The 13,471-nt window shown below is 40.1% G+C and overlaps 1 protein-coding gene across 1 annotated transcript in view; it reads right to left on the bottom strand.

Annotated features, from left to right (window-relative positions):
• The window catches only part of SGCD (sarcoglycan, delta (35kDa dystrophin-associated glycoprotein)), a 130,299-nt gene that overhangs the window by 65,805 nt on the left and 51,023 nt on the right, over positions 1-13,471 (bottom strand). The window contains exon 2 of the mRNA XM_009702398.1: positions 7,284-7,385. Within this exon, the coding sequence (XP_009700700.1) occupies positions 7,284-7,385 (102 nt within the window). The remainder of the gene's footprint in view (positions 1-7,283; positions 7,386-13,471) is intronic.

Here is a 13,471-nt window from a genome sequence, read left to right as displayed (position 1 = left end):
ACCTGTCAAAGGGAAAAAGTCAAACACATTGGGAAGTTATTTGGGAAATTCTCCATCTCCTTCATGTTTAGCTCCAGAGCTGTTAACTAGTCCACATCAACTCCATGGCCCAAACTCCCTCCCTAGAAGGTGAAAACCATTGACTATAAAGTGCTTATTCAGCCTATGGGTTCAGATACTTTTGACCATACCGGGTTTTCTGGATACAAAATCTAAACTGATGTTAGGATAAGAAAGTACAAACACATTGCTCCCAGAGTTAGTTCAGAGGTATACCCATGATGAAAATATAGACAAAAGCCGAGGTAGGTAGCCCACTTCGCACAGCTGATTGACTTTAATAGGTGTTGATTACACTGCTCATATTGCATGAAATTAAAAAGCTTACAAATGTTATGAGCCATTACCCTTCCATTTAAGAGAGCTTATGACAAGTTAGCAACATTTAATGAAATCCTTTTCAAAATGCCATAGGCAGCCTCCACGAGATTTTGCTTTGAAATGCAACTTACCGAGTTAATTCAAAAAGTTTACTTCGGAGCTTCCTCTCTTGCTCTTCTTTGGGATACTCTGATTTTGCAGATGGTGGGATACTTCAGTTCCCTGTTGTGCTCTCAGTGTGTGGCACATAACACCAGCTCCATATACAAACAACGGTGAATAGATAAAGCAAGATTTAATTCTGGTGTTATTGCAAGTACCTCTTCAGCCAGCCTACAAAATTTCCTTCAAAATTCAAAGCTGAGAGACTTCTGGCCAATTTTACTATGAAGGTAAAGGGAAATGTTTTCACAGTTGCTGCAAAATTTACTTAAACTTCCACCTTTTTGGCACAGTGGAAATATCACAGAGCCACTAACTGCCCCCAAAGTGCTGGGGCAACCAAGGTTCAGTCTGAAGTAGGCTCTCTGGATTTTATTACTTAAGAATGAAATTTACTAAGAGGCAAGCATATCAGTGTTATAAATCCCACTAGACACTCACAGCCTACTGCTGTACACAGGCTCAAATCTGCTTTGGCTGGCGATGGCAACAATACCTGTGCATCAGGTGAGGATGCTTCTGCCAAAATGATGCCTTTTGCACCTTGCTCGGCTCCTTCTGTTTATTTTTACTGTCTGTCCCACTGACTGCTAGCTTACCTCTCTGTTCATAGCTGTCAGGTAAGCAAGACTCAAACTGACCAAACGGAGAGAGACATTTATAGCAAAAGCACACCAGCAAAGAATCTAACAACGAGGTATCTGGAGTGGTGTCACAACGAATGCTTAACTCTACAGGGAGAATATGAGACAGCCAGGCACGGCTGCAAGAAGCTTGCTTTTGTTGGTTGTGCCATCACTAGCAACCTTGTCATTTTTAAAAATTATTAGGGTTTTTAAACAATATTTTAACATCTGCTGCCAAAAATCAACCAAGAAGCAGTAAGCTATGGAGACGCCGTTAGAGGAAGTATCATGCTTCAGAAGTTGACCTCAGATAGCGTGAGTTTTTTCTACCTGAAGCTGCAGTGGCAGAGGAACTGCCCTAGAGGCAAATCCCAGGAGACCAACATCTCTGTGAGCTACCAGGAGCTCTTACAGGCTCGATCATATAATAAAGTGCAAAAAAGAAGATTCCTCTCTTCTTTAAAGAACCAGTCACTAAGGGAATAGTTAAATGCTGGGAGGAGTAATGGAGGTGGTGGGAGTGCGCAGGGACTGCTAAGTGATGGCAGCATGGTGAGACAAACTTCATTTCCACCCCATCATAGTCTCAGTGAGCGTGCTGAAATCCTTAAGCACTTTGCTGGACCAAATCATCAGGAACTAATTCAATATCCTTTTATTGCTCTGTAAACTCTGACAAAGGAAGAAAGGAAATTATTCTGTCACGTTCCTCAAAAAATAGCAGCCTTCTTTCATGCTACCTATCTGAGCCTTTCCTGAAAGCTAGATTTCTACTACACAGTTTGAACATCATACAAAGTTGCAATTATATTGCCATCTGCATTGCCTTTCCTCATGGGTGAATGTTGCTTTTTTAATCCAAATTAGTATGTTATATTGTTTATAAACATGTATTTATGGCTATGAGGCAGGTATGCCCCATTGTGGGCACATGTCATTGTTTAATCCAAATACATGGTTTATTGTTTTTCAGTGCGTACTTTTAGCTTTGAGGCAGGCAGACCTGCAGAGCAAATAATACAAAAGAATATATCCATTACAGAACTGCTTCTGTGCTTTAAAATTATATCATTCTTCTTCCAGATCTGAACATAGTGAGACAAGTACATTGGCAAAATAATTATTTATCACTCTTAAAAGCTTCCTTTAAAATTTCTATCATTCAAATACTGGCTGGGGAAAATGTAAAGTACAGACAAGCATATTTTATGCACTTGCTAGTCTAGGTTTTATGCTGATGAGAACTTACTAAACACCAGTAAAGGGAATAGCAGTTATCAGCCCTAATTCACAACTGTGAATTTTTTAGGCCAAACAGATGCCCTTGCAGAATCACAGCCAAGTGTTAATGACAGGCCCAGTCCCTCTTCCACTGTAGTCACTAGTTATTTTGTACAGCTTCAAACAAGACCAGGTTTGCTCCAATGCTCTGAGCGAGCACGCTGCTCTCAGTGAGACACTCATTGCCACGGTGAGCAGGATAGGGACTTCTAACATCACCCAAAGAAAGGAAAATAAAAAAAGACGCTGTACTTTGCCTCAGGCTTTTTTCTTTGACGTACAGGATTCTTTTAAATTCTCTTTTCAGATGCTTAAAAACAATGGGAAGCAGACCTTCAACATGAAACCAGCTAAACACACTAAGAGATCTCTTTTAAAAGATACTTAAAATCTCCTCAAAACCTGTTCAGTGAATTTTGCCATCACTTACACCTGTGCAACAACAGAATAGCTTGGAGCTCCCCCAGGTAGCAGAGGACAGACAAGAAAGGTTGGTGCCCATGTTTAGATCGGTATTCCCAGACCCACCCATCAGTATAAGAGTCTGCAAGAGAGCTGAATGGGCAGGACTCCAGTCAAGAGCTTTATACTGCAAAAAATCTTTGTCAGGCAAATCCATACTCCTGTCTTTAAAAGGATGCAGGGTAAGAAAATTTAAGCTCAGATGTATGTACTTGAAATGAACACTGAAAGGGCAAAAACATCCTAATCCTATCATGGCAATGTTTTTCTCTGCTTCCTAAAGCTGAGATTATCATCTCATTGGTTGTCACACAGCTCCTGAAAAAGTAATTCACTTGATTTTCCTGTATCACAGCACAGGATTATATTTCTGTTGTCACTGGAAAGGAAAATGCACATACCCCGTTCTCTGTCTTACCCCTTTAAAGTTACTTACAGATCTGGATGTGGCAAGCTTCTAAACACCCTGACTGCACTAAGAAAGCTAAATCTGTGCTCACTCTAAGGTTCAAGCAACCTGCTTGTTAGCAGCTCCTCTCAACAAAGGCAGGAACATTTCCAGTTTTAAATTTCTATTCAAATTAAGGCAATGAAGACTGAAGACCACAAAACAGTTGCCATTGCTTTCCAGTACATAAAATTAACAATTTGTGCTGCTGCATGCAACTTTCAGTCAAAGTTTCTATGATTTATAAGCAAGCAGATGGTTCACACGATAGTCCACAATAAATTACAACAGTTAGAAAGACAGCTACGTTTTGAGAGTGACAGTGCAGCTGAGCTACAGATGGGTTTATAGACGACCCTTCCAATTTTTAATAATCTCCATAATTTATGTGCAAGCAAAGAAATGCAGGGATTCCTAATGCACCTTCTTGACTAAGCACAAATCACTTTTATTTACACAGGCAATACTTCATGGTCCAGTTAACTTCTTAATTAAAGGCAGCAAGATGCTCATGTTCCATGCAAGTGGCATGGAAAATACTGTTTAGTGTGCAATGTGTTCAGCTGGGAGTTTAAGATGCTCTGAATACTCCTGGAAAAGGGAATGCATCTATCTCATTTCCTGAAAACAAGACTACAAGGGTGCAAACACTGCTACCACCAGTTACTATTCATTAATCTCCAGATAAACTTAAGGCTCATGCAGTAACAAAGTTATGTTTATTTGCAAGCTCTGATGATTAGAAATAGGCTCCTAATCCAGAAGGCACTCAGTATTACTAAGTCAGAACTAGGATGGGGAAAAAATAGGAACAGAAACCCTTGTTAGATTAAGACAGAGGGATTTGGGGGGTCACTCTTGAATGGGCGAGGGAAAAGGAAAGCAAGCCTGGGGTTGTCATTCCTGAAACAGGAGGCAGTGGTGATGCAGAGAGAAACTGGCTGGAAGCAGCTTTAAGAAGCCAGTTCATGTCAGTGATTTTAATGGCCAATTCTCCGGCATGGGACTGAACCACATCAGTCCAATCCTTCTGCTCACATTTTTCAAGAGACTCCCAGAAAGATGCCTTTGTTGGGTTGTCATCAATTGCATGCCACAGTACAACAGAATCAGTTCTTCTTGGCTGTAACTTCAGTTGCAACGGCTTACCTCCCAAAAGGAGCACAGCTAAATGCAACTAATCTGTCCAGAAGGTGATGGAGGGAGCAGTACCTACTAGAGCTCTTTAAGGCACAAACTACAGAAACTCAGAGGTTCCCACACAGCCAGTCTCTTGGGATGACATCTCAAGGCTTTTTGTCCTCTCTAAACCTTGGTCTTCCCTTCCTATCAAATTAATTTGAAAAAGAAATCTACTTTTAAGTGGAAATACAAAACTAGCTTTAAATTAGAAGGTGCAGCTCCTAGGAAAGCAAGTCTGTGTGTAATTTTAATTACCACCTTCCTGGGACTTAAGAGACGCTGCAGAGAAGAGGAGGCACTAGTGACAAATTCAGGCTTTTAAGAATTATCACAATTCATGTTTTGGAGATATTTTGGCAGGGATTGCCCAGCTCTGTCTGCAGCAGGGCAGCGTGGGGTGCAGCACTGCAGAGATATACAAGTGGGAAAACCTACTCCACGGAGGTAATGGGACTGCAGTCACTTACACAAAAAGTGATTCTTCCCCTGCCATTTCCACGCAGTATCAACACCCCTTCATCTACTACACAGAACAATAATGAAATTAAATTTGTTGTTTGTTTGTTTGTTTTTTAAATGAAAGTCTTCTATAAATAACCAGCATCTGAAAGTCTTTTGAACTTTATATAAAACCATTATCTATTACCGTACACAACTCTTAGGTTCTTTAATGAAACATATGAAAAATATTACATGTCAGCTTATTTCTGGGATGGCCTTTACCGTTGTCATATTGCTTCTGTTACGCTTTGCATATTTAAAGCCATATTATGCATTTCTGAATCTTCTCTCTCACCCAAAGAAGATTACTATGGAATTAATATGGATGTTCATCTGTACTACTGAGTGCTGAGTTTGGCACTTTATTTTAGCAATATTCATCAAGTTCAGGAACTGCTAGTATGCTTCCCTCCAAGGGAATAATGGGTCATACTTCTGTTCTTCAAAAAAACATAGCGTTGATTATTTAATAATATTTTTAAATATTCCATAACTATCATCCTTCGATTGACTGCAATCCTTTAATTTGCTTACAAGAGGTCAAACTCACACACAGCACAAGAAAGCAGAATTTGATTGAAATCGATAGGATTGCCCCTGTTGCCCCCAGCCCAATAGTAATTCCAGTGATATCGTGAGCAATCTGAAAGCCAGCACAGGCTATTCCAGTTTAACTCCACTGAGAAGTCAGAGAAACTATACTCGTGGTTTACGTAACGATCTAGTTAATACAGTTTCCAAGACCCATCCACTAAAGCCAGCAGGGATGCTCCAACTCACTAGGCTGTAGATCAGACCTTCTGCCTTGCAGCGAGATCTTTCCCTGGCTAAAACCAAAAATAATCCCAGAGGAGGGATAAAGCAAGGAACACACACCCAGGCCTTACCTTTATTTCTTGTTCCTTGCATTCATTAGACTGTCAATGGTGTGGAAACTAGTTTCATAACCTCAAGAAGGGGACACCTTTTGCTCCCCCTGCCATATTAAAATGTAGATCAATATGATAATATGAGAACAGTAAACTTCCTAGTAGCAAGAAGCGGTTCTCAGTTCTCTTAGTAATCAAATATTATTTCCAGCTATCTAACCAGAGAAAAAGAAATGTAAGTAGCAATTTGTCAGTCTATTTATCAAACTAAGTGCTGCATCTTTCCCACACATTTTATGTTACGAAGTGTATGACACATAACATTCTACGGTTCTGTTTCAATTTAGGGATGAAAACATTTATAGATATGAATGTTTTTTTATTAACTTTTCTTCCTAAATGATTATGCTTGTTCAAATCAATCCCTAGTCATCTTACAGAGGTTACAACGTTCAATAATTAAATTGGATATTGTATTGGCTGTTGTGTTGATTGTGCTACAAGTTCCAATTTCTACAAGAGCACTGAAATGCTGAGATAAAGGGATGTTAATTTTATTTAATCAGCTATCTGCCATGGTTATCAAAATAGAAGGTTGGTATCTGACTCAAATGAACACTTTGGATCCAGAAACAAAACAGATGACATCTTCTGAGAAGGATCCTGGAAACTTTCTATAATTGTTTCAGTTATTTTAAAGTTGCTTAGGACAAACAGGATTGCATTAGAAAGAGCAAAAGTCACCAACAGTCAATGAAATGTTGCTATGAAAATGCTGTTTCAATCACACTTGGGTTCTTTCTCATTTTCAGTTGTTAACATCCTTGCCACTTTTGTCAAGCAATCTCTCCTAGCAGCGCTGAATTTTAACAGCACATAATTTTAAAACACAACATGAAAAAGGACTGAGCACATAATATGGGTTTATTGTGCTAGCTAACAACAGATCAGGCCCTTGTGCCAAGGCATCACCTCTCTGCTCTCTGCAGAAAAGGAGTAACTAGTTAAACATGAGCTGGATTTCACAACTGCCTGCCATCCCTCTACCTTGGAAATATTAGGTCTCTCAGTTCAGAGTTGTTTATGTTTATCTCAAAAAGAGACAAAAAGACAATGTGAAACCTCAGAGTTCCTGGAAGCTTTTTAACTGTGGTTTACACAAACTAAACCCACGTATATCAACTTTGTAACTTCCCAGAGAATATAGTATCCAGATGAAGTTCTCAAAGGACATCCACTGTCTCACTCCCCAAATTATATTTGTATAGAGTGGCCAAAGTAATTTATCCACTAACCACGCCACCCTATCACTTCATGGTTTCTTACTGTTAGGGCTACAGAAACATGATTATTTCTTTCCCAACAACTTACTGGTCTTGACCGGATTTCTTTGGCGTAGAGAGGTTTCAAGAATTCTGAATCTCCTTCGAGCTTTAGACCCTTTTCTGTGATTCTCAGGTTTCCCATTCCATCCTAAAACACAGACAAAAAGAAACAACCCCATTAGTTACAATTAGAAATTCACCAGGCTGCCAATAACTGATTTTTTTTTCCATAGAGGATAACATATAAAGCACTGGAAGGCACTAGAGAATGCAATTACTTGTGTTAGTCTTTTAGTTCTGTTTCTGTGAAAAAAAACCCCACATATTCAGAACAATCTGCAATGCCTCCCAGTAAACCATTTACACAGATGAAAGATGTTCTTTTAAGCTAGTGATCTCTGCTCAAAGAGACACAGCGAAGCTCTGTGTTAACAGGAATCTATTCACTGTAATATTCACCAGCTGCCTGTATATTAATATACCTTCTCATTCATAGCAAATCCATATAAAGACTATGTGATTAATTCTACTGAACTCCATATAGAGAATATGTGATTACTTCCACTGAACAGACAAAATAAGGTTTGGTTATGTAGGAGTATTGCAATAAAATGTGGTAGGAAACTTGACCCCTGTTATTTGGGGAAATCTCTGCAAAGCATGGACTCGTCGGTGGGATTCTTTAGGGCTACTGGGTCCTTAGAGGAAAAAGATTTGAAAACCTGTTAATTACTTTCAAGTCACACAGTCTTTCCTGTGCTTTTGATATTGTTAAGATGCCACACAGCTAACTGGAATAAACATTTATGCAAATATTTGCTCTGGGAGAAGCAATGATACAACAGGAATATCTTTCCAACAGAATACTCTCCTGTCTTGAGCTAACTCCTGACTTTTCTCTCCCACAGTGATCAGCTCAGGACTGGAATCCTGGCTCTGCTCCTTGCACAGCCCAAGCACATCCCAGCAATCTGAACCTCTATATCCAAATATTTGGGCCTCCTGAGTCATTCTCATGCCCTTCAAACAACCATTGCAATGTCCATTGACCAGGTATTGACTGATGAAACATGCATTTCTGTCGTCTCCTCATTCAGATTTCATAGTTGCAGCTATCAGTCCTCACCCTCTCCCCAGCCCTCCCACACTCCCCAGTTTCCACCGCTCCCTGCGCTTCCATGGCAAAAACTTTCTTGACAAATGGTGCGAAGCGCTGGCTGCAGGTCTCCAGCAGATGACTGCATATAGTCCCTTTACTTTAGAAATTGTTTAGTTATGTGTGTCCAAGATGTAATGAAACATCTGCCAAATCATAATAGCAAACAAAATATATGTCAAAAATTTATATGAGTTTTTCTTATGGTTTTTATGCAATAAGACAGGTATATGGATACATTGGCACACAGCAGAATTGGACCAAACTATATTTCACCTTTAATTTGTGAAAGTCATAACTTTTACTAAGATGAGGAATTTAGGTTCATTTAGACTATAATTGCTTAGAACGGGGTGTGGGTGTAAGAAACGTGGTGTGGATAGGGAACTGCACAGGTAAATGTATAATCAAAACCACATCAAATGCAAAGTATTATTTCTAAGATTCAGGGTGATTGACAAAGCCTGCAAGGATTGACGTAAGCTTTTTTTGGTTTTGTTTTTGTTTTTTTTTCTGAGAAAAACGTGGTCTGAAGAATACCTTTTAGCATAAATTCGACTGACATCACTAGGATTTGAGACTGACGCTAGCAAAAGCTTTGTCTCCACATGTGTTTTTTTTTTTTTCCTGAGAAAAACGTAGTCTGCAGAATACCTTTTAGCATAAATTTGACTGGCATCACTAGGATTTGAGACTAACGCTAGCAAAAGCTTTGTCTCCACATGTATAAATTAAGATTGGGAAATGACCAAGAGTTGGGTAGTCAAGAACTACCATGACAGTCCTCAAACGTACCCCTTAAGGAATCTTTACATCTGTTTTTTTTTCCCATTTCTCCAGGCTAGAGAAGTAGAAGGATGATGCTACATGATACCTCAAGGTCTCCAAGATAAGGCAGAATATAATAATCACAAAACCTACAACAGTTGGAGCTCAGCATGGGGGGACGTTGCAATAAGGGACATACATATCAGCACTTCCATACAACAGGATTCATGTTACAGTGAGAGAGACACTGAAACCAAGGGTCGTGCAGGCCACAGGATGGCAGGAGTAGTAATTTGGAGAAATTACTGATCTATAAATATGGACATGCCATACTGACTCCATAGCATCTCATCATGCAATTCAGGGACTCATTGAGAGGAACTGGGCTGCCTCCTTCTCAAGTTCTGCTAGGCATGTCCTTGAACACTGAAGTCCAAATCAAAAGAGCCACCTCAGCGCTTAACTCACAGCTGTTTCAGGGATTTTAGAGGAAAGGGGTATGTACTTGGGCAGAAGCCCTAAGAAGATCAAGAGAAGACCAGGAAAATCCAGGATAACCATGTGTACTTGGATATACATCTTGCACGTTTTCTAATCCAGTTGCAAAAAATAAAACACGTCTACTTCCTCTTCCTCCAATTGTGTGTTCACCCACAGCACCGCAAAAGGAGTCACTGTCACTAAAGGTGAGTGGCTAACGCAAACAGATTTGCATGAACTATTGCCAAAAGGCATGAATTTGGAGGGATAAAAATCAAAGACATAGCATGGCTCGGCAATGACACTGGTCAGAGGTTTGCCTGTTCAAAGAACTATCGTTCCCAGGGTGTACCCTGCCAAGTAAAGATCGTACTTGCCAGAGTGTGGTGTCTTATGAACAAAGGCAGGCTCAGGAGTGCTGGGCGATAAAATGACCACTGTCATCTCATTTTGAAATGAAAGCTGTAAGCAAACTGTAAATAGAGACATATGCCAAAAATGCTATTGATTGTTGAAGGGAGAGGAACGAGAGATGGGTCCTAAAATGCCACTTGCTACATTTCTTGTCCCAGGTGTAAAATATTGGCTTAGGAATTCTGGGTTGGTGGTGGCACAGAAGGAGTTCATTTATCTCAAGTAAAAGGATGAAGGAAAATGAGTGAAATATGATAATGAACCAAAGAGCCCAGATTAAATTTTGATAGTGGTATGCTTTGCAATTTGAGTGAGAAGGAATTATTAGAGTTATCTCCAGACTGTCACACATTTTGTGCTGCTAAAAAAACTCTACAATTTTTTTTCCCAAAATAGGTATTTCAGTATGGTTACAAGGCCTGAGGGCTTTCACACTGCAGGGTCTTCTGTGGTTTCATTGAGAAAAGTTGCAGGTCATGAGAGCTGGTATATGCCACATATAGGTGCAAGAATGACCACCTCTGTGGATATGCAATCCTGACTGCTTCCAGGGCTTGCTCTGGAGCTGAAGTGCGGCAATACTTCACCAGTAACATGGACCAATGGATAAAGGGACTTGTCAAGTCACCACTGAAGCTATGGCAAACCAGCAATTTTGATGGTTCACAACTATATTCTATCCTGAATAGTGATACGAATCTAGCATTCCACTCTGCTCCTCTCTTGCGTGTTTCTCTTCCTTTCTTTCCTTCACCCTCCCTCTCCCAAGTGTCCTCCACAATATTTTTATATATGAAAAACACACATATGGGACTTTTAGCTCAAGGCTAGCAGGTCCTATACATCCCAAAAGAGGTGTCAGGCGTATGAGACAATGTACTACAACCAAAACATCAAGAACACATTTGATTCATATCATATAAGCAGGTCTATTCTCTTACAAAACCACTGGGTTGGAGGAAAAGAGGCACTTCCCCATGTCGTTCTTCTCAACCTTTGATCCTTCTCAACCTCTGATCCCCACTCACCTTTCTCTCCTCCTGCGGTTGCTAAAACTAATAAAAGCTGCACCCACCAGACATTATATCCTGACTTCCCTAGTGTTTGGGATCAGGATGCAATGCTTAGCACTGAATCTTACCAGGATTAACTCTCTGCTGCTAATATTTCTCATGATTAAAGATGACAGCTTTTTGTAGTGACAGTCTGGGTCAGCAGGTGAAAAAATAAGCAAAGGTTGTAATCTGAGTTTAAAGTTAACGAGTATTTGGCCTCTCATAGTACAATCATTATTAAATCATATTCATTTATTATTTCCCATTAGTAAAAAAATAAGCAGCTTGTAGAATTATATAGACATCCCAAAATACAGATACATTAGAAAGAAATCATTGTACGAAAGACTCTCTCACATGTTGTTTTGGATAAAGCATCTTCATCCTCCCTAAATTATATGGTTTAATAACAAATAAATGTCATACTCTGCTCCAGAGAATATATAGGAAAGTTCCTATGAAATTTCATGGACCGTGACCTATAAAATGTAGCAGAAAGCTGCCCAGAGTGACAGAGGCCACAAGTTTTTATTAGACATTGTGTCTGTGATTGGTATATATCCTTATCTACCACTCTATTGATGGTGAATAAGGAAAAAGAAAGCAGTATTATTTGATACACTAACACCTGACAATCTTTGTTTCTCTCCTTTTTTATTAATAGACTCCTCAGCAGAGGGTGAATGACTTTATTGTGAAGGCACAAGCCTGTTTTGTGGGAGCTTCCAGAAGGCAAGCTCCAAACAGGAGGCACAGGGTCAGGAACTTTCCATTACCACCTGCTTCAAATTATTCCGCTTTTCGGTAGGGCGTGGTGAAAACTTTCACATCAATTTTATCGTGTACGCCCCCTCTCTTTTTATGCAATGCGTTGTAATGGGCAGGCATAAAAACTTATGCGCTATTGCTGACTGCTCTGTGTTGAAAGAGGACAGCAATGGTAAAATCCTGAATAACATAAATGTCATTTTGGTGATGCTGAATGAGAAATGGGGTTTTTTTAGTTGCTTGAGAAGCAACTCAGTTTTACAACTAATTACAGATGATGGTGTTAGTGTTAGGGGAAGAGCCCAGCATTGCTGCTATCTGATCACCAAGGCTCCTCTCTGCCTTTTGGTTAGCAATGTGGCTATATATGTGGGTAAAGCCTAGCTTTTTTCTGTTTTCCTTTTTAACAATTGTGGGTTACTTTAATTTTTTTTTTCTAAATTGTATGGCTGGTAGCAGGGAGATTCAGTTAACAGAATAAGAAAAGTGAGCCAACCTAACCAGAGACGTGTAACTGCTGTGGTAAATACCTGGAAGTGGTATTAGCCACACCAATCTGGACTGCTTACACATAGGAACAGGGGTAATTTTCAGTGGCGTCTGCCATCCATGGGAAGCCTTATTAGGTCAGCCTGGGCACGCACCACAGCTTAACCTAGTCAAGAACCGTGGCGGTGGTAACACTTATTCACTGTGGCCCTCTGTGCTAGGATGCTTTGTTCTTTACAAACAATAAATTCAGCCTCATGCTCCTCTGCACTTCCTCCCTTCTCCTGGCATTTCTGAACAGAGAGGCAAATTTGCTGTTTATTGAAGCCTTTCTAAGGATTTTAGGGACATTGGTGATGGGGAACACAGAGGGCTCCAGCTTTCTGCTGGCCACCACCACCACCAGTGAGTGTTTCCCCATGCTTTTTCCTGCACCTCCATCCCATTTCAGTTTTCAGGAGAAAAACTGTTGGCAAGGTTTGTCTCTGCATGGCAGGTGAGCATTTACTTTTTCACTAGGAATAAACTGAAGTTATGTTTGGCAATGTCCTGTGGGAGAGAATTATGTTTGGAGACTGCTCATGTCAGATGGCTGAAACACCTGATTATCGTTGCTTGTATTATTGATTGCTGTGCTCTGCATTGCTTCCAGATATGTGCAAGTTATTACACAGCTCAATATATCCAAAGTTAGGAAAAAAAAATAGCAAATGCAAGTGACCTGTTTTTTTCTTCCCCTACTGGGAAGACTTTTGTGCTGTTGTTCTGCCTCTGACTTGACATTAAATGTTTCCAGATTCCACAGAGTTAAGGAAGGTCTGTACAGATACACATCGTCCTTCACAGCCTCAAACACCTAGGATCTGCCTGCCCTCCTTCTCCTCATTTTCTTCAGTTAATTTGTCATCTCAATAAAGATCCCAGTAGCCAGCGGTGGATCAGTAGCAATATTTTCCTATGGAAGCCAGAAGAACCTAAACACCTACCAGCAGCACCAGTTCTACAAAGTTAAAGCTGGTTACACAGGACAGTCCAGAGCAACATACACACCATGATAAGGAGACAATGTGTGACAGCTTCTTCCTCTGATATAAGACCTTGTTT

Source organism: Cariama cristata, unplaced genomic scaffold, assembly GCF_000690535.1.
Source record: "Cariama cristata isolate BGI_N322 unplaced genomic scaffold, ASM69053v1 scaffold5896, whole genome shotgun sequence".
In the NCBI taxonomy this organism is placed as follows: Eukaryota; Metazoa; Chordata; class Aves; order Cariamiformes; family Cariamidae; genus Cariama; species Cariama cristata.
This window is presented reverse-complemented; position numbering and strand designations above follow the sequence as displayed.